Source organism: Oncorhynchus gorbuscha, linkage group LG23 (assembly GCF_021184085.1).
Source record: "Oncorhynchus gorbuscha isolate QuinsamMale2020 ecotype Even-year linkage group LG23, OgorEven_v1.0, whole genome shotgun sequence".
Taxonomy (NCBI): domain Eukaryota; kingdom Metazoa; phylum Chordata; class Actinopteri; order Salmoniformes; family Salmonidae; genus Oncorhynchus; species Oncorhynchus gorbuscha.
The window spans coordinates 38,895,991-38,917,807 of record NC_060195.1 but is presented as its reverse complement, the minus strand read 5'-3'; the positions used below and the strand labels follow the sequence as shown (position 1 = coordinate 38,917,807).

Here is a 21,817-nt window from a genome sequence, read left to right as displayed (position 1 = left end):
ACGCAGCACATCCAGTAGCGCTGCTGTTCACGGCCACTCAAACTGCTCAGCCGCCTCCTGGAGCTTCCTCAGGCTGCCCTCGTTTTCCCGCTGCAGTTCCTGCACCTTCCTCTGGTTGGCGCTGCACAATTTGTCATTGTCGCGCTGCAGTTCCTCACATTTCCTCTAATGGGTGCTGCGCAACTCCTCCATCTCCTGAGTGCTGGCGCCGTAGCAGCACTGAAGCGCTTTCAGCTCCCATATCTTACTATCGGACAAAAACACATTAAGAGTGTTAAAAGTTAACTTATTAAAACCTCTATGGGATCGGTGTGTCCCCCCCGGACAGTTGAGCTAACGTAGGCTAAAGTGATTAGCATGTGGTTCTAAGTGTTAAACGTGAATTTATTACAGTGCTACTTGCATTTAGAGATGTTTCTAATATGTGGTGTTAAAAAAATATAAAAAATTGCAGCATCCTTCCTGAATGTTGCACGAACAGCCAATATATCCAACCAACATGTTACGTCCCTGCTGACGTGATTTTCTTGCACTATCAATCATGAAAACATTATTTTTTAGGAAGACTATGATTCCCCAGTTTCTCTTTCACGGGTAAACAATGAATTTCAGCTCGAGGAAGGGTTTTGAGCTGAGCTCATGTGACACTCCCCTCTCCCCATCATCCCCATAGTGCCAGAGTACGGCTGGAGTCACGATGTGATAACGTATTCTGACCGCCAGCCAACTTTCCAAACGGGGGATTCAAAGTCAGCGAATTACGGCACAGCATGCTTAAGGGCGTGTGTGTTTTCGCTGACTTAGAATCACAAATTCAAACTCAAATGTTTTTCCTTGACGTGTGACAATATGACTAGCTGGAGATATGTTCGACATGTTTTTAAAACAGTGGGGTACGGCTTCACTTTGTGTTTGCAGGAGATGGTAATCAAAAGTTAGGAGTTTCATACTTTTTTATGTGTCTTTGCTGAGACTGGCTTTACTACATTATGTCCATTTGTACAGATGGCTTAATACTGCTGCCATTTTTTTTTAATAGTATGTCTTATGTGTTAAACATTCAGGGGGGTTGGGTACACACACACAGCCATTTTACTTGCCATTTCCCAAAGTGCAGAGCCGTGTAGGCCTACCTGTACAGCTGCGCTTGAAGGCCCCTTCGTAAGTGCAGCCCTCTGCAGGGCCTCAGTATGCAGCTCCTCCACCAGGCCTTCCAGGTGCACCTTCAAGCTCTGCCAGTGCCATAGCTCCGAGTGGACCTGTTCCAGCTGTAGGCCCAGCAGTGCAGCGTCTCTGGAGCTCTCCTACACCACAAGATGCACCCGTTGCTGCAAGAACACAACCAGATCCTTGGTGAGGGCCACATAAACCACGCAGACAGAAAGACAAGAACACAACCAGATCCTTGGTGAGGGCCACATAAACCACGCAGACAGAAAGACAAGAACACAAAAGATATGTATTCACCACATGCTATGGTAAACACTCTTTCAGAAATGGGAGGAATGTTCATGACATTTCCCTTTATTGCACCATTAGTTTTCACGTTATCCACTAGACAGATTCTGGAGATGTTACCAGAGTATTTTCCATAAACACCTATAGATAAAGGTGGCTAGCGAGCCCATACTTGATAGTTGAAAATAATTCAGATTTGACAGGAATGTGTCAAGGCATTTTGTACAGCTTCGATTGCATCGGAATGTATTGTTTTTTTGCATTGAGATTCTACGTTTTGCGAAATGAAGGTAGACCCTTAGATAGATATACAAAAGTAAATGATTTCTAATCCCATGCAATTAAGATCACTTTATTCGTCAATTGTACACAATTTCGAACCTGTTCATGATAAATCCTGTAGAGCAGCTGGTCATGTTTGAACATCAGCTATGTTGATCTGCTCCTGTTGGCAGAGCTGTCCGGACAGAGCAGTCACTGGGCCAGACAGGACTGGCAAAAAGTGCTCTTTATTGACGAGTCGCGGTTTTGTGTCACCAGGGGTGATGGTCGGATTCGCATTTATCATCGAAGGAATGAGCGTTACACCGAGGCCTGTACTCTGGAGCGGGATGATTTGGAGGTGGAGGGTTTGTCATGGTCTGGGGCGGTGTGTCACAGCATCATCGGACTGAGCTTGTTATCATTGCAGGCAATCTCAACGCTGTGTGTTACAGGGAAGACATCCTCCTCCCTCATGTGGTACCCTTCCTGCAGGCTCATCCTGACATGACCCTCCAGCATGACAATGCCACCAGCCATACTGCTAGTTCTGTGCGTGATTTCCTGCAAGACAGGAATGTCAGTATTCTACCATGGCCAGCAAAGAGCCCGGATCTCAATCCCATTTTGCATGTCTGGAACCTGTTGGATCGGAGGGTGAGGGCTAGGGCCATTCCCCCCAGATATGTCTGGGAACTTGCAGGTGCCTTGGTGGAAGAGTGGGATAACATCTCACAGCAAGAACTGGCAAATCTGGTGCAGTCCATAAGGAGGAGATGCACTGCAGTACTTAATGCAGCTGGTGGCACAAGAGATACTGACTGTTACTTTTGATTCTGACCCCCCTTTGTTCAGGGACACATTATTCCATTTCTGTTAGTCACATGTCTGTGGAACCTGTTCAGTTTATGTCTGTTGTTGAATCTTATGTTCATACACATATTTACACATGTTATGTTTGCTTTAAATAAAAGCAGTCAACAGTGAGAGGAAGTTTGTTTTATGCTGAGTTTATCTATGAATCAGCTTATGTATTGCTTTGTTTCATGTGTCAGTTCCTTGCCAGGTGGGGGAGACAAAGCACAGCTATTCCTAATTTGTTAGTACTTGATTACCTGCTTCCATGTGAGGTTAATAAACACGTCAATCACTACCTTACATCACACACGTGTGGAACGTATCAAATAAGCTGTTTAGAGTCAATGGTTGGATCCTTGTGACATCGGAAGGTTCAGTAGTCAAGGAAGAACCATTAAATAACTGAGGCTCCTCAAACATCTCATACCGAATGCAACTAGGACGTGTTGATATTGGAGTTTGATGTACAACTAATTCAATGACAAGATGTTCAAAAATTGCATTTATTTAGAAAAGAAAACCACCATGCTGACGTCTACCTCCGAACACAAAACTCGTAGATAGAAAATGGCAATTGGACATCTACACAGTGTCTGCTAAAACGAATAAATAAAATATTTCAGGTCTGTGAAACAACATATCTTTCATAAAATAAATCAGTGACAAACCCATCCCATGATTAGAATGACCTGATTCAGCAGTTTGTTTGTTTTGAATTATATTGGAATTTGTTGAACATTTCTCAAACTGTCCAAAAACTGTAGATATACCATCAGTACATTGCTGTAGGCATAAATGTACAGTATCAGTCAAAAGTTTGGGCACACCTACTCATTCAAGGGTTTTTCTTCATTTTTGACTATTTTCTACACTGTAGAATAATAGTGAAGACATCACAACTATGAAATAACACATATGGAATAATGAAGTAACCAAAAAAAAGTGTTTCTTTGAGATTCGTCAAAGTAGCCACCCTTTCCCTTGATGACAGGTTTGCACACTCTTGCATTCTCTCATCCAGCTTCATGAGGAATGCTTTTCCAACAGTCTTGATGGAGTTCCCACATATGCTGAGCACTTGTTGGCTGCTTTTCCTTCACTCTCCGGTCCAACTCATCCCAAACCATCTCAATTGGGTTGAGGTCGGGTGATCGTGGAGGCCAGGTCATCTGATGCAGCACTCCATCACTCTCCTTCTTGGTCAAATAATAATAATAATAATAATATATGCCATTTAGCAGACGCTTTTATCCAAAGCGACTTACAGTCATGTGTGCATACATTCTACGTATGGGTGGTCCCGGGGATCAAACCCACTACCCTGGCGTTACAAGCGCCATGCTCTACCAACTGAGCTACAGAAGGACAAATAGCCCTTACACAGTCTGGAGGTGTGTTTTGGGTCATTGTCCTGCTGAAAAAAACAAATGATTGTCCCACAATGGGCAAATCAGATGGGATGGTGTATCGCTGCAGAATGCTGTGGTAGAAATGCTGGTTAAGTGTGCCTTGAATTCTAAATAAATGACTGACATTGTCACCAGCAAAGCAACCCCACACCATCGCTCCTCCACTGTGCTTAACGGCGGGGACCACACATGTGGAGATCACCCATTCACCTACTCGTGTCTCACAAAGACACAGCGGTTGGAACCAAAAAATCTCAAAATTGGACTCATCAGGCCAATGGACAGATTTCCACCGGTCTAATGTCCATTACTCATGTTTCTTGGGCCAAGCAAATCTCATCTTCTTATTGGTGTCCTTTAGTAGTGGTTTATTTGCAGCAAATCGACCATGAAGGCCTGATTCACGCAGTCGCCTCTGAACAGTCAATGTTTTGATATGTCTGTTATTTGAACCATGTGAAGAATTTATTTGGGCTGCAATTTCTAAGACTGGTGACTCGAATGAACTTATCCTCTACAGCAGAGGTAGCTGATTCTACCTTTCCAGTTTCATTGTAGCACTTGATGGTTTTTGCAACTGCAATTGAAGAAACATTCAAAGTTCTTTAAATTTTTCAGATTGACATGAAGGTCAGTCAAAGTAATGACGGACTGTAATTTCTCTTTGCCTATTCGAGCTGGTCTTGCCATAATATGGACTTGGGTCTTTTACCAAATAGGTCTATCCTCTGTATACCAACCCTACCTTTTCACAACACAACTGATTGGCTCAAACACATTAAGAAGGAAAGAAATTCCACAAATAAGGCACACCTGTTAATTGAAATGCATTCCAGGTGACTACCTCATGAAGCTGGTTGAGAGAATGCCAAGTGTGCAAAGCTGTCATCAATGCAAAGGGTGGATACTTTGAAGAATCTCAAATAAACAAGTAAATATAAAACTTTTTTGGTTACTACATGATTACATGTGTTATTTCATAGTTTTGATGTCTTCACTATTATTCTACAATGTAGAAAACAGTACAAATAAAAGAAAAACCCTCGAATGAGTAGGTGTGTCCAAACGTTAGACTTGTACTGTATATCTGATTATTTGTTTTGATGTATGGAAAGTTCTAGTTCCAATTTGACTTACATAAAAAGATAAAAACACCAAATGCCATTTGCTGTGACATTACCTTTGTTAATTAAGGTAATAAATATTATTTAAAAGTTCAGCTAAACTCAAAAAGGTGCAAAAGTTGTTTTCATTATGATACAATTAATACAATCACTATCTTCACTGAGGTTGTGGTCTCTGGAAGACTGGAAATAAGAAGGACAAACTGAGTGACACAAAGAGATAACAGATTCATGAGCGCTTCTCTCCAGAGACCACTTTTCACAAAGATAACTGCTCCTCCCGCAAAAGAAAAGAAAGAGATCATAAACACTCAATCCTTTCACCCAGATGAACAAACCAGTGCAAATGGGGTGACAGCTGCTTAATACCTTGGTTACCTATGACTAATTCAGTTAAATGTAACAAACTCCAAAGCTGCAGCACACTGTTCACTGAGACCTTTAACTCATGACAAACTACACTGGGAGAATGTATGGTATCAGCACACCCAATGCAGGCATACAAAAAAACACATTAAAAACTAGTTTTGGCCTATACGGCGAGCTCATTTCCTTCAACAAGAGGACGCGGGTACATTTTAGTGCAGCTATACAAAATATAGGCCAAGACAGGATGTGACTCGGTAAACACTGGGGTTCGTCCACATTTATCTTTGAAACATAATTACAGTGCAGCCTTTGTTTCCTACTCCAGGTATAGAAACCAATAGAATACCTGGTAAATCCAGGCCTAGCAGTATTACCCATGGTTATAAGTAGCCTAGATCTTAAATTGCCCATGATTCCACCGGCTAGCCCTAATCCTGGTTTTTGATGATTTCTAAACCTTGCTCCAACAAATCGATGCCGACTTTGTTTTCGAGAGAAAAGACGAGACTGGGTTGCAATGATTTCTAGACATTTTTCAAAAGGAAGCTAAACAACAAAGCACAAGAGGCCGGTATCAAATGAACGTATTTGAATAGCTGAGTCATTAGAATTGATCACTGCAATAGGTGACAGTGCATTGTATTATATCAATGTACGCTGTATGTACGTTAGTATTGAAAGGTTTCAATCTGAGAGACTAAAGCTCACAGCTTTCAATATGCTCTTCAAAAACAACACATACTCCATACAAAATATCCTGTGCTGTCTGCACTTGGAGGGAGAAACTTTCCTCAAGACTGACCAGCACGCTATTGTACACCGTCAATCCCAAAGGAGTAACAACATTTGTCAGTTAGATATCGTTGTCACAGGAAAAGCTTCCACCTTTCAGACAATCACAATCCCTCCCATAGGTCAATCTGAGTCCAGGTTTACATTAAGTTTGACATTTTTACAGATAAGATGGACTTTTAGATTTCAACATTATAAAGAGTTTGATTCTCAAAAGATAAGCCTGTACAGTACATGAATGGAGAAGACTCAAACATGGAGCAAACAAAAAGTACATATGAAAGTCAGCACATCCACCTGAAGTCAGTCTGACATTCCGCATGACAGTTAAATCAAATTATTGCACTGGTTTAATGTGTCTGTGGATGGGCGGTCATAAATATACAACAAACAACAATAATAGTAATCATAACGACAATAATAATAACAATTCTAATAATATAAACAGTTCAGACTTAGTCCCCCACCTCACGCTCCCAATTTTACCACTGCTGCCAACTAAAGTCGTCGTTTGATCCGAAGACCAAGAAGAATCCCAGAATGGTTGCGAAGATCACTACATTGCCTGTTAACACAAGCGCACATGCTCCCCAGGCAATCTGTAAACAACAAACATTAATAATTCAGTCCACACGTTACAAAATTCTGCATTGCACACTTTCAATCTGTAGTTTGGACTGCGCAAAACAATGTCCTTTTTAAACTGTTATTTAGTAATGGAGAATGTATTGTTATTACACAAATGGTAGCCTATAAGATTTAAAAGGAATGGTCCTTATTCCATTTGTGTAACAAGAAAAATGCATGCAAATAGAAAGCAATTACTTTAACAGCAAAGCTAACGCAATGTTGTAACTGCACAGCTATAAGTGCAAAGTGTTGCCAAACACCACTTAGCCTACACATGCAAAAATCCCAAAAATGTGTACTTACAACATCGGCTCTGGCGAAAATTATTGGCAGGCCGAAAGCTGAAACCACTATGCCTGTTGTGAGAAATAAAGCCAGCTCTTTGCAGGCGTTGCTTGCCGAGTCTGTGTCGTCAACAATTCTCCGGGAGATGCCGTAAGGGATTGGGGCGAGGATGTAGAAGAAGAGGAGGAACAAGGGCCAGTATTTACTGTGAAGAGAGAAGTTCCCAGCAGTTATGACTGGAATAATACTAAATCTGGGTGGCATCATATTACAAAGGCCTGCATCATGACAATCAGGTTGAATATGATGGAGATACTTACTCATACACTGGAAGGGCACATCCTAGCATCAGGAACATGAGTCCAATGGCTCCACCAAAGGACAGGCTGATCAGAGCTGGAAAGGAATGGTAAAAGAAACTAAGCAGCTGTGTGTGTGTGTGTGTGTAAGACTAAATCCTTTGGTCATAATTGATCATCTGACCGTTGGCCTAATGCTTGGGCGAGGGGATGCTGATTATTTTTCAGCTACCATTTAGTATGTGAATTGGTGGCTAGGTGCTATTATTATCGTTTGATTTGTAAACATGCAGGATGTCATGTTATTTAGCTAATAGCTAGCTAGCTGGTGAGAATTGAGACAATGATATAGCTAGCTAGTTGATGAGGAGAGACAATGCAATTGCTGTCGAAGTATAGCTAATCTTAGCTTGAAGTCATCGTTGCATAGCTTGATAGCATTCTTAGTTAGCGCTATCGTCATTGCCTAGCTTGACATAACAACCAATCAATAACAACACAGATTTGGCCGGAAGGCAAATATCGTTTCTAACGTGGATTTAATTGATTCAGAATGGCAATCATTAGCTAACTAGCTTAGTTGACCATTCGAAACTACGCTACCAGAACTAGCCTGGTGCCAAGCTAGCGAACAATAGCTATACTGCTTCATCTCTCGTTGATATGCAGCTAGCTAAGCGGCAAAATATTTATTTAGATAGCTAGCTACACCACTATTTGTCGGCCTGTCAAAGCTATTAGACGTTAGCTTAGCCGGCTAACTAGCTAGTACTCAGTTGTTAGCTTAATAGCGAACAGCACATGCATCATTTCAGCGTTTATATATGTGTGTGTGATTTATTACTTTTTTAAAAGTATGATAGTAACTTCCGCACCTTTAATTCCGGCCATTTCTGTAAGACATAAAGTTGTCACACAGTCCACGACAACAACACACCCTTGCTACTGGATCAAACAGTCCGTGCAAACGATTTCAAAGAGCTTGTCTGTAGCTAGCATCGCGCATGCGCGAATCCCGTCACCCAAAACAAGAAATGTGTCTTTGAATAAATAGACAATAATCAATTTATCGCAGACAAAATCATCTGACTTATGCATTTGTATGCTTAAACCCCACCCTGTATCAGTATCTATACATTAGCTCATTATCCTTGTGTTGATGAGAGAGTTTATTCTTAATACTCTGTTAATATCAATGCCATTTTTATTGACAAAAATGTAATAAGCTAGTGTATTATGCTGTATTGTGATGTTTGTCTTTGTAAATGCATGGGGATTCCTCACTTGTTTTGTTTTCTTTAGGTACAGTTGTGATTCTATCAACCCGGAAGAAGCACATTTTGCTTCCGGCTACAGTTTCGCATGCAGCGAAACATGTCGAGTGGAGGAGGCTCCGTTGCTTCGCTGTGGACTGAAGTGAATCGCTGTGGACAGAATGGAGACTTCACTCGGGCCCTCAAAGCTGTCAACAAAAGTAGGATTTTGCTCTTGTTCACATGTGTGTAACTGTCAAGCTATGAGCTATTGTTTAAGGGCTGACTAGTTTGTTAGGCAGTTGGCTAACACAGCTAGCTACAGCTGTTAGCACTTAGCTAAAGCGTTAACAGAAATAGCAGAAATATGCAACTATACGTTACTCAAGCCAATTGCTAACTAGTTTATGTTTATATTTGAGTAATTTTGCCAATGGACGAGTCGGAGTCGAGCGTAGATGTTGTTGAGGACAGTAATATCACATTTTGACCAATATGAATTATTCAACACTGTGACGTGTCCCAATTAGCTAACTACTAGCTTAGCCACACTATAGCAACTACCGTGCTAGACGCTTAGTTATCACTTTATTTTATTTAACCGTTATTTAACTAGACAAGTCAGTTAAGAAATACATCTTATTTACAATCACGGCCTACCGGGGAACAGTGGCTTAACTGCGTTGTTCAGGGGCAGAACGACAGGTTTTTACCAGCTCGGGCTGTCCCAGCGCTCTGACCATTAACGTTAGGCTACCTGCCGCCCCATCATACCGTATCTACCATGAAACTGTGATTACTAGATTTGAGCAACAAACAAAAAAATTCCATGTGCACTTATAGATAACTGGTTTGCTAGGGTTGACCTGAAGAAAAGGTATACATTTTAATGTAAATTGTAATCCCGAAGTGCATTTCTTCCACAGTTTTGCATGAAGTCAAGGAAGACGTGACAGCCCTTCACTGTAAAATAGTTTGCCTCGTGCAGAATTGCAGTTTCAAAGAGGCACTGAATGTCATGAACACTTATTCAAAAGTACTTGGCAGGTATGTTGAATATGACAAATGACTATAAATGACATATAGTTAGATTTTGCATTGCTACAAGATTATCAAAATGTATAAATACTTGACTTGGTCAGAGAAATTCCTGGTTGTACCCTTTTACAATGTTGAACACTTGTTTTTTTGTTTTTTTTCTCAGTGATCTTATTGTGTTTGAAAAAGCCTACTGTGAGTACCGATTGAACAGAGTTGAAAGTGCCCTGAAGACCATTGAAAGTGTTTCAGAACAAACAGACAAGCTCAAGGAACTCTATGGCCAAGTGGTAAGACTTTTTGAAAATAAGACATTACATGAGTTGTTGTTAACGCTGCTTGGCTGTCTACCCTTCAGTGGATAATCCTGCCAGCCACTGTAAACTGGCCCAATGTACTGGCCTCAGGTCATCACTAGTTACCTCAGCCACAAAGTAATAACTATCAAATTGTATTTGTCACTGTGAAATGCTCACTCACAAGCCCCTAACCAACAATGCAGTTCAAGAAATAGAGTTAAGAAAATATTTACTAAAATAAAGTAACACAGTAGAATTACATAACAATAATAAGGCTATATATACATGTGTGCGGGGGTACAAGTTAGTCAAGGTAATTTGTACATGTAGTTAGAGGTAAAGTGACAATGCATAGATGATAAACAGAGAGTAGCAGCAGTGTAAAACAAGGGGATGGTCTGGGTGGCCATTTGATTAATTGTTTAGCAGTCTTATGGCTTGGGTGTAGAAGCTGACTTGTGTGACTGGAGGATATGACCATTTTTGGGGTCTTCCTCTGACACCGCCTGGTATAGTGGTCCTGGATGGCAGGAAGCTTGGCCCCAGTGATGTATTGGGCTGTACGCACGACCCTCTAGCGCAGGGGTCCCCAAACTTTTTCCTGTGAGGGCCACATAACTTTTCCCTTCTCTGATGGGGGGCCGGTGTCAGTTTGTAACAGAAAAAGTGTGACGATCGTAGGGGAGCTTAAAAAATGTATTGTTTTCCAGAAAGCCACACATAACCAAATAACCCTTTCCAGGTTCTTTACAGAAAAAAGTCAGGAAACAAATAATAACACTATTAATGAAATAAATAATAACTAAATAACCCTCTCTGAGTTCTTCACAGAAAAAACAGGAAATAAATAATAACTAAATAACTCTCTCTGGGTTCTTCATAGAAAAAAAGCCATGGAACATTAACTTTCTGTCGTGCCATGCACAATCTTAACAGATAAAAGTTCAGCTCAGTTGTCAGAGCAGAATCTCTCTGACACATATGAGCAGTCTCTTAAAGTTCTTGTGTTCCTTCCTTATAATCCTTTTGTAGGTTCCAGTAGGCTTGTAGACACCGCTGTTTGCAGCTCTCGCTCATCAACTTCCCTGTGAAAACCACAAAAGAAGCAGGTTGAGAAACTGAACTAAGTGATACAGCACCTACACAGCACAATACATTTCACTACCAGTATGGTTGTAAAGATGGATTTTATCCCAGTAGATTTTATTATGATTATATTTGTTTATGCTCAGAATGACTCATTCAAGTCAGAAAAGTGAGCTTACCTATGTATGTTCATCAGTGTGAACTGTGGGCCTGCATCTGGCTGGTGAGAAGTTGAATATCAGGTTCCATTCTAGTTACAGCCAGTCTCAAGCACTGATGCAAATGTTCATCTGTCAATCTTGATCTCATCGGGTTTTCAGCAGTTTCATGCGAGAAAAGGTTTTCTCGCAGATATACGTGCTGCCAAAAACTGTGGACATTTTCATTGCGTGTTTTTTGATGTTTGGATATGTGTCGTTTGGGAGGGCGGCATAGAAGTCAATGAGACTGTTGGGCTTGAATGCGTCTTTCAGAACATCACAGTTCTGTAACTCAGCCAACTCAAACTGATATGAAGGCTGGGCTTCATCAAAGTCGGCAACAAAGGGGTTCTGAAAAAGACGGATTTCTTTTGCATGAACATGTAGTTCACTGAATCGCACACCGAACTCCGCCTTCAGCATTTCCAGTGCTTCCACGCACTTTTCAGCTGGGAACGGGACCGCTGGGTTCTCTGTCGACAGGTTTTGGGTAGCAGGAAGATGGACGAAGTTGCCCTTTTTCATTTGTTCCAAAAGCAGCGCTAATTTCACCTCAAATGCTTTTATGTGTGAATACATGTCGCAAATGAGTTTCCCCTCGCCTTGTAGCTGCAAGTTAAGGCTGTTAAGTATTTCTGTCACGTCTGTTAAAAATGCGAGGTGCCATTTCCATTCTGGGTCGATCAGCTCTGGGACCGTTTTGTCTTTTAAATGAAGAAATGCGTTAATTTCAGGTAGCAGCTCGTAAAAACGCCTCAAAACTCTGCCCCGGCTCAGCCATCGGACCTCTGTGTAGTACAGCACATCTCCGTGCGTAGACTCCAGTTCAGACAGGAATTCTAGGAACTGCCTGTGTTTAAGTCCCTTTGCTCTGATGAAGTTTATGCACGACACCACAACCTTCATTACAGAATCCCACGTCAACACTTTGCAGCACAGTGCTTGCTGGTGAATTAGGCAGTGGACTCGTAGCGGGGCGGTGAGACCCCTTTTTTCCAACTCCCGGTTCATGCGTCCTATTAGACCGCGAGTTTCGCCCACCATGCTAGGAGCCCCGTCAGCCGTGATGCTAGCTAGCTTTGACCAGTCCAGGTCCAACTTCTCCATGGTTTGGCACACTTTGTCAAAAATATCCTCTCCCGTTGTAGTCCCTTTGAGACTTTGGAGGGCTGCCAGCTCCTCGCATATCTCAAAGTTTGCGCTAACTCCACGAATAAAAATGAGCAGTTGCGCTGTGTCTTGCACGTCCGTGCTCTCATCCAGTGCTAATGAAAAAAGTCCAATTCTTTCGTCTTCTGCTGCAGCTGGGCATATACATTACTCCCGATTTCTTCAACGCGTCTGGTGATTGTACTCGCCGACAGACTTACGGCATTAAATGCATCTTTCTTCTCGGGACACACCTCCTCCGCGACAGCATCCATACATTTCTTAACAAACTCTCCGTCAGTGAAAGGCTTACCGCTTCTTGCTATTAAGTTTAGCAACCCGAAAGCTGGCCCGAACGGATGCCTGGTTCAGCTGAGCTTGGCGTACAAATGTATTCTGCTGAGATAGTAGTCCACTTTTTAGCTTTGAGAGTTTGTCTGCTCGTATTTGGCCTTGCAAGCTATCGTACTTGTCTTTGTGACGGGATTCATAGTGTCGGCGAAGATTGTATTCTTTGAATACCGCCACCGTCTCTTGACAGATGAGACAAACGGCCTTTTCTTTGCATTGAACAAAAAAATAATAGTTTGTCCACTGCAGGTTAAATACCCTGCATTCTGAATCAATTTTTCTCTTACCTAACCTTTTCGCCATTATTCCGTTCTCTCTTTGACAGGGCCGGGCCTAGGATTTTTTTTCTGGAGGCCAAATAGGAAAATAATTCGATAGCGTCTCTGGTATTGTTCAGAGGGCCGGGCCAAATGTGCTGACGGGCCGTATCCGGCCCGCGGGCCGTAGTTTGGTGACCACTGCTCTAGCGCTTTATGGTCAGACACAGAGCAGTTGCCATACCAGGCGGTGATGCAACTGGTCATAATGCTCTTGATGGTGCAGAACATTTTGAGGATCTGTGGACCGATGCCAGGGCAGCCTGTCAGGAAGTTCAGGATCCAGTTGCAGTGGGAGGTGTTTAGTCCAAGGGTCCTTAGCTTAGTGTTGAGCTTTGTGGGCACGATGGTGTTGGAACGCTGAGCTGTAGTCACTGAACAGCATTCTCACATAGGTGTTCCTTTTGTCCAGGTGGGAAAGGGCAGTATGGATTGAGATTGCGTCATCTGTGGATCTGTTGGGATGGTATGCGAGTTGGAGTGCGTCTAGGGTTTCATGGCTACCGATGTGAGTGCTACGGTGTGTTAGTCATTTAGGCAGGTTACCTTCGCATTCTTGGGCACAGGGACTATGGTGGTCTGCTTGAAACGTGGGTATTACAGACTCGGTCACAGCGAGGTTGAAAATGTCAGTGAAGACACTTGCTAGTTGGTCTTCGCATGCTCTGAGTACACCCCCTGGGTTTTGAGTTTGTTTTCCAGTGATTGCACGTTTGCCAATAGACCCGATGGTAGTGGTGATTTACTTACTCTCCTACAAATCCTAACAAAGCATCCCAACCTTCTCCCTCGGTCTCTCCTCCTTTTCTTCACGCGAATGACAGGTATTTGAACCCGTTCTCTGGAAAGCAGTATATCCTTAGCGTGAGACTTATTAAATCAATTGTGGTAACTGGTGACAACCCTGGCCTCCCCTTTTGTTCTCACCTTAGCTTTACCGTATGGAGCGCTATGATGAGTGCAAGGCTGTCTACACGGACCTGATCAGGAACTCCCAGGATGAATACGAAGAGGAGAGGAAGACCAACCTATCAGCAGTGGTTGCTGCTATGAGCACATGGGAGAAGGCTTCTCCGGTGGGTCTTCTTCACACAATTAGAACAGACTTCTATTTATAATGGTCCTCTGAGACACTTGGTTATTGAAGCCCTGGCATCCTTAATCTTCCCAAATGTCATTCCACCCTGTTTTTTCAGGATGATCTTGGCCTGTCTGAGACTACATATGAGCTGAGCTACAACGCTGCCTGCACTCTAATTGGTCGAGGCCAGCTCACGGAGGCTCTGAACAAACTACAGGAAGCAGAAGGTCAGGGCCACAGACGTATTGCAATTCATCCTGCTACATAATGTAGCACTTAAGGTTTTTGTCCAGCCCTTTTGTGGTTAATGTTGACAGTTTTTGTTTATTTTCTTTCCAGAGCTTTGTCGGGTTTTCTTCTCAGAGGATTCGGTGAGTGCTCTATGCCTGTGAAATAAATATGCCCACAATGTCATGGCTGAGCGTACAGACAGAAATGTCACCAACTTTTTTTTCATGTTTTGAATTGTAATTGGCTTGTCTGGTTTGTGCAGGATATAACTGAGGAGGACGTTGAGTCGGAGCTGGCTGTCATCCACTCCCAGATGGCCTACATTATGCAGTTACAGGGTCGGACAGAGGAGGCGCTGCAGCTCTATAACCAAGTCATCAAGCTCAAGTGAGTGTTCCTCCAAAGTGGAATCAATTGAGCCATTACATTCCATTGTAGCTGATGTGTAATTGTAGGCACAGGAAGAGAATAGCGGAATAGGTGTCACATAATTTTTTGTTGTTGAATCCTAGGCCATCAGATGTGGGACTTCTAGCTGTGACTGCTAACAACATCATTACGATTAACAAGGTGGGTACATGCATGAACATTCCCTGTACTGCTCGGAACGACTAAACATTAAAACAGGCTTTGCTGTTATTGACCGTGTTCTCTTATTGTTTGAACCCATGGTTTTGATCCTGGGCCAGAGCTATTGCTCATATCCCTTTTTTTCTCCCACAGGACCAAAACGTGTTTGACTCTAAGAAGAAGGTGAAACTGACAAATGCCGATGGCGTTGAGTACAAGCTGGCCAAGAAGCAGCTGCAGGCCATTGAATTCAACAAAGCCCTGTTGGCTATGTACACTAACCAGGTATCGGATTTGAGTACATTAACTCTTCAGTTGTATTTTTACACGTAGTTATACACAGTCTGAATAGGTTCGATTTGTATTCCAAACAGTCATTGATGACGTGCGTTACATTATACCCCACAGGCGGACCAGTGCAGAAAGCTGACGTCAGGCCTCCAGTCCCAGAACCCAGGCCACCCGCGGCCAGTTTTGATCCAGGTGGCTCAGCTGTGCAGAGAGAAGCAACACTCGAAGGCCATAGAGCTGCTTCAGGTACTCACTGTGGGCCAAATCCTAACTTGAAATAAGTGTAGTTGATGTATGAATATAAATAGGACATGGGAGGCAAAGGAAAAGCTTTCGGAGTGGCGCAGTGATCTAAGGCACTGCATCGCAGTGCTAGAGGCATCACTACAGATCCGGGTTTGATCCCGGGCTGTGTCGCAGCTGGCCGCGAACGGGAGACCCATGAGGCGGTGCACAATTGGCCCAGCATCGTCTGGGTCAGGGGAGGGTTTGGCCATGTTGGACGGTGTTTCCTCCGATACATTGGTGCTTCTGATTTCCGTGTGTCAAGAAGCAGTGCAGCTTTGCAGGGTCGTGTTTCGGAGGACGCATGGCTCTTGACCATTGCCTCACCCGATGTCTGTTCGGGAGTTGCAGTGATGGGACAAGACTGTAACTAATAATTTGGATATTACAAAATTATGGATAAAGGGGGGTAAAAAGTGCGCACACACAAACTAAATATCTTCCTTAACCTGCAAGTATAATGCTAACTGTGTGATTTTGTTTTTAAAGCGTTTCTCAGACCAGCACCCAGACAGTGCATCTGGTATCAAATTGACGATGGCACAACTCTATTTGACTCAAGGTAAACTTCTTTCCAAATCCCTTTTTTTTGTCACTGGGTAAAACCCCCCAAAAATAAGCCTATTGAAGATAAATTGGATTAGATTAGTGCTAAACATTGCCTTTACTGATGCCTGGTACTGTTATCTTTTCATTTGTTTTGGCAGCATTTAATTCTGTTGTTTGCGCATATGACAGACTACAAGTTAACCTCATAATAAATAAATGTATTTGTGTCTTCTCCAAAGGTCACGTTACAAAAGCATGTGACATCTTGAGGTCTATCGAAGATTTCAAGCACAAACAAGGGATGGTTAGTTTTTATACTCTTCTATTACTCTTAATCTAATCATAGATGTAACATTTTCTGAACAAACATTACAAGGATCATAAAACTAAGAAATTGACATTGTTTCACAGATCTCAGCTCTGGTATCAATGTACAGCCACGAAGAGGACATCGACAGCGCAATTGATGTCTTCAGCCAAGCTATTCAGTACTACCAATCTGAACAGGTATTATACCCCTTTGACATGGAATGTGACGGCTTGAAAGCACCTCGGCTATGGCATGTTTGTTTGTCTGAAAGGGTACACTATGGCTTTTTAAATGCCACCACGAAACCTTCTCTGCAGATAGTTTTGAAGTGCCACTGAACGGACATTTAACTTGTCAGTAAAGGAATTCCACTTCTGAAGCAGGACTAATACATTTAGTAGAAAGAAAACACATCTATGTACCCTAACATAAAAACACATCAATCAGCAACGTTTATTGTTGTCAGGGGAACAATACTGAACATCCTATGCAGGAGCAGAATTCTGCTTGGAAAAGTTAGATGCTTCTGATGATGCCCTTTTAAAAAAAATGTCTGAAAGGTTATCAACTGTCGCTATCGACCCGTTACTAGCAGCTTCCAATGTATGAAAGGGGTATAAGTAGGCGAGCACCTTTTTTAGATTCATCACGAAGTCGATGTAACTTTGAAAATGTGATGCCATAGTAGCGCACTTACTTGTCAACTGTTGTCTTCTGCCATCCCAGCCTGGTTCATCTGTTCACCTGGCGCTCGTACGAGAGGCCGCTGATTTCAAGCTGAAGTACGGACGGAAAAAGGAAGCCATCAGTGACCTGGAACAACTGTGGAAGTGAGCAATGTTCTGTTTCTGTTGTGCGGTGGTGATGCTGGAGAATGTTTTGCTTGCTCTAGGCTTGATATTCAATGTAATAACTAGTCCCCCTCCCGCTCCACAGGCAAAACACCAATGACATCCACACTTTGGCACAACTTATCTCGGCTTATTCTTTGGTGGATCAAGATAAAGCCAAGTCGTATCCTTTCTTTGCTCTCAGTATTTTAAACTACACATAAGTCTGAGTATTTGAATGACTATCGCTGATTAGTGCAGTTTTAAATTCTCAGTCAAGGCATTTTCTAAATATTTTTATGCCCATTGTTATCATTAAAGTACATAGAACTGGGTAGTAAATGGAAAGGCATGTTATATCCTTAGCCATTTGTCCCAGCCTCAGCAAGCACCTCCCCTCCCCTGAAAGCATGTCGTTCAACGTGGACGTAGATGAGCTGGAGAACTCTCACGGAGCCAACTATGTCAGAAAGAAGGCTGCTAAAGTAACAGGGGAGAACCCACCCAAAGAACAAGGGTGAGGAGACTTGAAGCTTTTTAAAACACTTAATTAAGCTGCATACTACCTGTTCTACACATTCTGTGTACATAGGCTTTCTCTCACTATCAATATGATCTCTCCACAGCCAAGGGGATGTTAAAAAGAAGAAGAAGAAAAAAAAGAAGGGTATTGCAAGTTGTGTTGTATGTGAATATTTGCATGCTGTGTGACCCAAATAATTGTTTTATCTGATTTAAATAAAGTCAGCATCTCTGAATGGGATGGGGAATCACTGTTTTTCTCCTGCCTCTGTTTAGGCAAACTGCCCAAGAACTACGACCCAACAGCGAACCCTGACCCGGAGAGATGGCTGCCCATGAGAGAGCGCACCTACTACCGGGGCAGGAAGAAGGGCAAGAAGAAGGAACAAGTGGGAAAAGGCACGCAGGGGGCCACGTCTGGAGCTGCATCCGACCTGTGAGTAATGCATCCGTGTCTCTTATTGTTGGTCACTTCCACTAACACTTAATATATATGAGTCTAATAGTTTAATTCAGGAAAAATCAACGCAGACCTGTCTGATTCCCGATTTGTTCATGTGGGACCTTTTTATATACAGTCGTGGCCAAAAGTTTTGAGAATGACACAAATATTAATTTTCAACATTTTCAACTTCAGTGTCTTTAGAGATTTTTGTCAGATGTTACAATGGAATACTCAAGTATAATTACAAGCATTTCATAAGTGTCAAATGTTTTATTGACAATTACATGAAGTTGGTTCAGAGAGTCAATATTTGCAGTGTTGACTCTTCTTTTCAAGACCTCTGCAATCTGCCCTGGCATGCTGTCAATTAACTTCTGGGCCACATCCTGACTGATGGCAGCCCATTCTTGCATAATCAAGGCTTGGAGTTTATCCAACTTTGTGTGTTTTTGTTTGTCCACCCGCCTCTTGAGGATTACCACAAGTTCTCAATGTGATTAAGGTCTGGGGAGTTTCCTGGCGATGGACCCAAAATATATATTTTTTTGTTCCCCGAGCCACTTAGTTAGCACTTTTGCCTTATGGCAAGGTGCTCCATCATGCTGGAAAAGGCATTGTTGGTTATCAAACCATAGTTGGGAGAAGTTGCTCTCGGAGGATGTGTTGGTACCATTCTTTATTCATGGCTGTGTTCTTAGGCAAAATTGTAAGTGAGCCCACTCCCTTGGCTGAGAAGCAACCCCACACATGAATGGTCTCATGATGCTTTACTGTTGGCATGACACAGGACTGATGGTAGAGCTCACCTTGTCTTCTCTGACAAGCTTTTTATTGGATGCCCCAAAAATCGGAAAGGGAGAGAAAATGAATTTAGTGGCTTCTTTGCTTCTCTTCTTGACACCAGGCCATCCTCCAAAGTCTTCGCCTCACTGTGCGTGCAGATGCACTCACACCTGCCTGCTGCCATTCCTGAGCAAGCTCTGTACTGGTGGTGCCCCGATCCCACAGCTAAATCAACTTTAGGACACGGTCCTGGCGCTTGCTGGACTTTCTTGGGCGCCCTGAAACCTTCTTCACAACATTTGAACCGCTCTCCTTGAAGTTCTTGATGATCCGATAAATGGTTGATTTAGGTGCAATCTTACTGGCAGCAATATCCTTTCCTGCGAAGCCCTTTTTGTGCAAAGCAATGATGACGGCACGTGTTTCCTTGCAGGTAACCATGGTTGACAGAGGAAGAACAATGATTCCATGCACCACCCTCCTTTTGAAGCTTCCAGTCTGTTATTCGAACTCAATCTGCATGACAGTGTGATCTCCAGCCTTGTCCTCGTCAACACTCACACCTGTGTTAACGAGAGAATCATTCAAACATTCTGGAGTATATGCAAATTGCCATCATACAAACTGAGGCAGCAGACTTTGTGAAAATTAATATTTGTGTCATTCTCAATGACAGGCCACGACTGTATAGTTAAACCGCCCTAATGTTGGAAACAAACATAATTATTATGTTGTCATCCAGAGTCATTATGTTCCTAGCTATGGCACACAATTTTACTTACAGCAGGGTTTTAAAGGACCAAAGGGTTTGGGCTGCTTCGTGTTTTCATTTTTTTCAATGGAAAAAAAAATGTAATACTGGTTATTGTCACAGCTTTACTTTTGACCTGTACTGTTGCATTTGGTCGGTAACACATTCTTCTATGTTTCCAGGGATGCCAGTAAGACTGCCAGCAGCCCCCCCACCTCCCCCCGGCCAGGGTCAGCCCAAGCCTCTGCCTCCACCTCGGCCCCCGCTGCCAGCAACGTGGTCCCTCCACGACAGCAGAAGCCCGCTACCGCAGGGCCAGGGGCCCGCAAGAAGGCCCCTCAGAAGAAGAAGAAAGGAAGCAAGAGTGGCTGGTAGACTGGAAGAACGCTGCAGATATGGAGCAACACATAGGCAACCACCACCACATGGCCCGGAACTCACAGAATCATGTGCTTTGTCATTTAAGTTGATTAGCCTGTTTTTTTTTTTTTGACCACAAACATTGTCCAATTTGTAGTTGTTGAATAGGATGTGATGAATTGAGTAATGGGCATCAATTCCCTGCCTGGTTCTTTCACGGTTAGATTTTTTTACACAGAAACAATTGTCAGAGAACTAATTTTAATGGCCAGAGACCTTATTTGTTTGTTGTAGGCAAGTGGGTTCTCTAGTTATAATTAGTATCTTCTGTGCAGAGGAAATGTACTGTTGTTTCTGTTCTCTGAGCCTGAGTTTTTGAAAACTGTTCTTTGACCGTAAACTAATTTCCTTGAGTTGCCCACTGAAGAGGCAAGCTTTGTATGCAAAAGTTAGTATATATTTCTTTCCTGCATTGGTTTAAAGTAAAAAGACATTTTTTTTATTATTTTTGGGTAGCAGTACGTCATTTGCGTATTGTTTTAAGGAAAATGATGAAAGCAAACGATTTTGGCCAAAATGTGTGTCCCATTGTTATGTCTTAATAAATAGGCTTCCTTAACTGAAATGGATCTTTGTGTTAATTTTGTCTTTGAAAAGTTCTCAATTTTTATTTTACCTTTATTTAACTAGCCAAGTCGGGTAAGAACAAATTGTTACTCGACAGATTTTTACCTTGTCAGCTCAGGGATTTGATCTTGCAACCTCGGTTACTAGTCAACACTCTAACCACTAGGCTACCTGCCGACCCATCAATGATGTGTATATACAGTGCTAATGGAAAGTAATTCAGACCCCATGACTTTCAACATTTTATTACGTTACAGCTTTATTCTAAAATGTATTAAATATTTGTTTCCTCAATCGACACACTAACCCATAATGACAAAGCAAAAACTGAATTTTATATTTTTTCATACCTTATTTAAATAAGTATTCAGACCCTTTACTGTGAGACTTTAAATTTAGCTCGGGTGCATCCTGTTTCCATTGATCATCCTTGATGTTTCTACAACTTGATTGGAGTCCACCTGTGGTAAATTCAATTGATTGGACATGATTTGGAAAGGCACACCTGTCTGTACAAAGTCCCACAGTTGACAGTGCATGTCAGAGAAAAATCAAAACCATTTGGTCAAAGGATTTGTCCGTAGAGCTCAGAGACAGGATTGTGTCGGCACAGATCTGGGGAAGTGTACCAAAACATTTCTGCAGCATTGAACGTCTCCAAGAACACAGTGGCCTCCATTCTTAAATGAAAGAAGTTTGGAACCACCAAGACTCTTCCTAGAGCTGGCTGCCTGTCCAAACTTCACAATCGGGGGAGAAAGGCCTTGGTCAGGGAGGTGACCAAGAACCTGATCGTCACTCTGACAGAGCTCCAGAGGAGAACCTTCCAGAAAGACAACCATCTCTGCAGCACTCCACCAATCAGCCCTTTATTGTAGAATAGCCAGACGGAAGCCACTCATTAGTAAAAAAGGCATATGACAGTGCTTGGAGTTTGTCAAAAGGCACCTAAAGGACTCTCAGACCATGAAAACCAAGATTCTCTGATCGGATGAAACCAAGAT

The 21,817-nt window shown here is 42.5% G+C and overlaps 2 protein-coding genes across 2 annotated transcripts; one reads left to right on the top strand and one right to left on the bottom strand.

Annotated features, from left to right (window-relative positions):
• Positions 1-5,730: 5,730 nt before the first annotated feature.
• LOC124010954 (leptin receptor overlapping transcript-like 1) lies at positions 5,731-8,513 on the bottom strand. Its single transcript, XM_046323788.1, has 4 exons — positions 8,361-8,513; positions 7,507-7,582; positions 7,205-7,391; positions 5,731-6,870 (listed from the first exon to the last, which is right to left on the bottom strand). Exons 1-4 carry the CDS (start codon positions 8,374-8,376, stop codon positions 6,754-6,756), a joined length of 396 nt encoding a protein of 131 aa, XP_046179744.1. The 5' UTR covers positions 8,377-8,513; the 3' UTR covers positions 5,731-6,753.
• Positions 8,514-8,800: 287 nt separating this feature from the next.
• Positions 8,801-20,811, top strand: srp72 (signal recognition particle 72). The gene is made up of 19 exons (XM_046324602.1): positions 8,801-8,959; positions 9,665-9,785; positions 9,943-10,066; positions 14,111-14,254; positions 14,375-14,486; positions 14,599-14,630; positions 14,753-14,877; positions 15,003-15,060; positions 15,214-15,345; positions 15,469-15,597; positions 16,126-16,198; positions 16,425-16,489; positions 16,597-16,692; positions 17,222-17,325; positions 17,432-17,509; positions 17,705-17,842; positions 17,952-17,992; positions 18,124-18,283; positions 20,009-20,811. The coding sequence occupies exons 1-19, from the start codon at positions 8,848-8,850 to the stop codon at positions 20,199-20,201; spliced, it is 2,037 nt and encodes a 678-aa protein (XP_046180558.1). The 5' UTR covers positions 8,801-8,847; the 3' UTR covers positions 20,202-20,811.
• Positions 20,812-21,817: the final 1,006 nt, after the last annotated feature.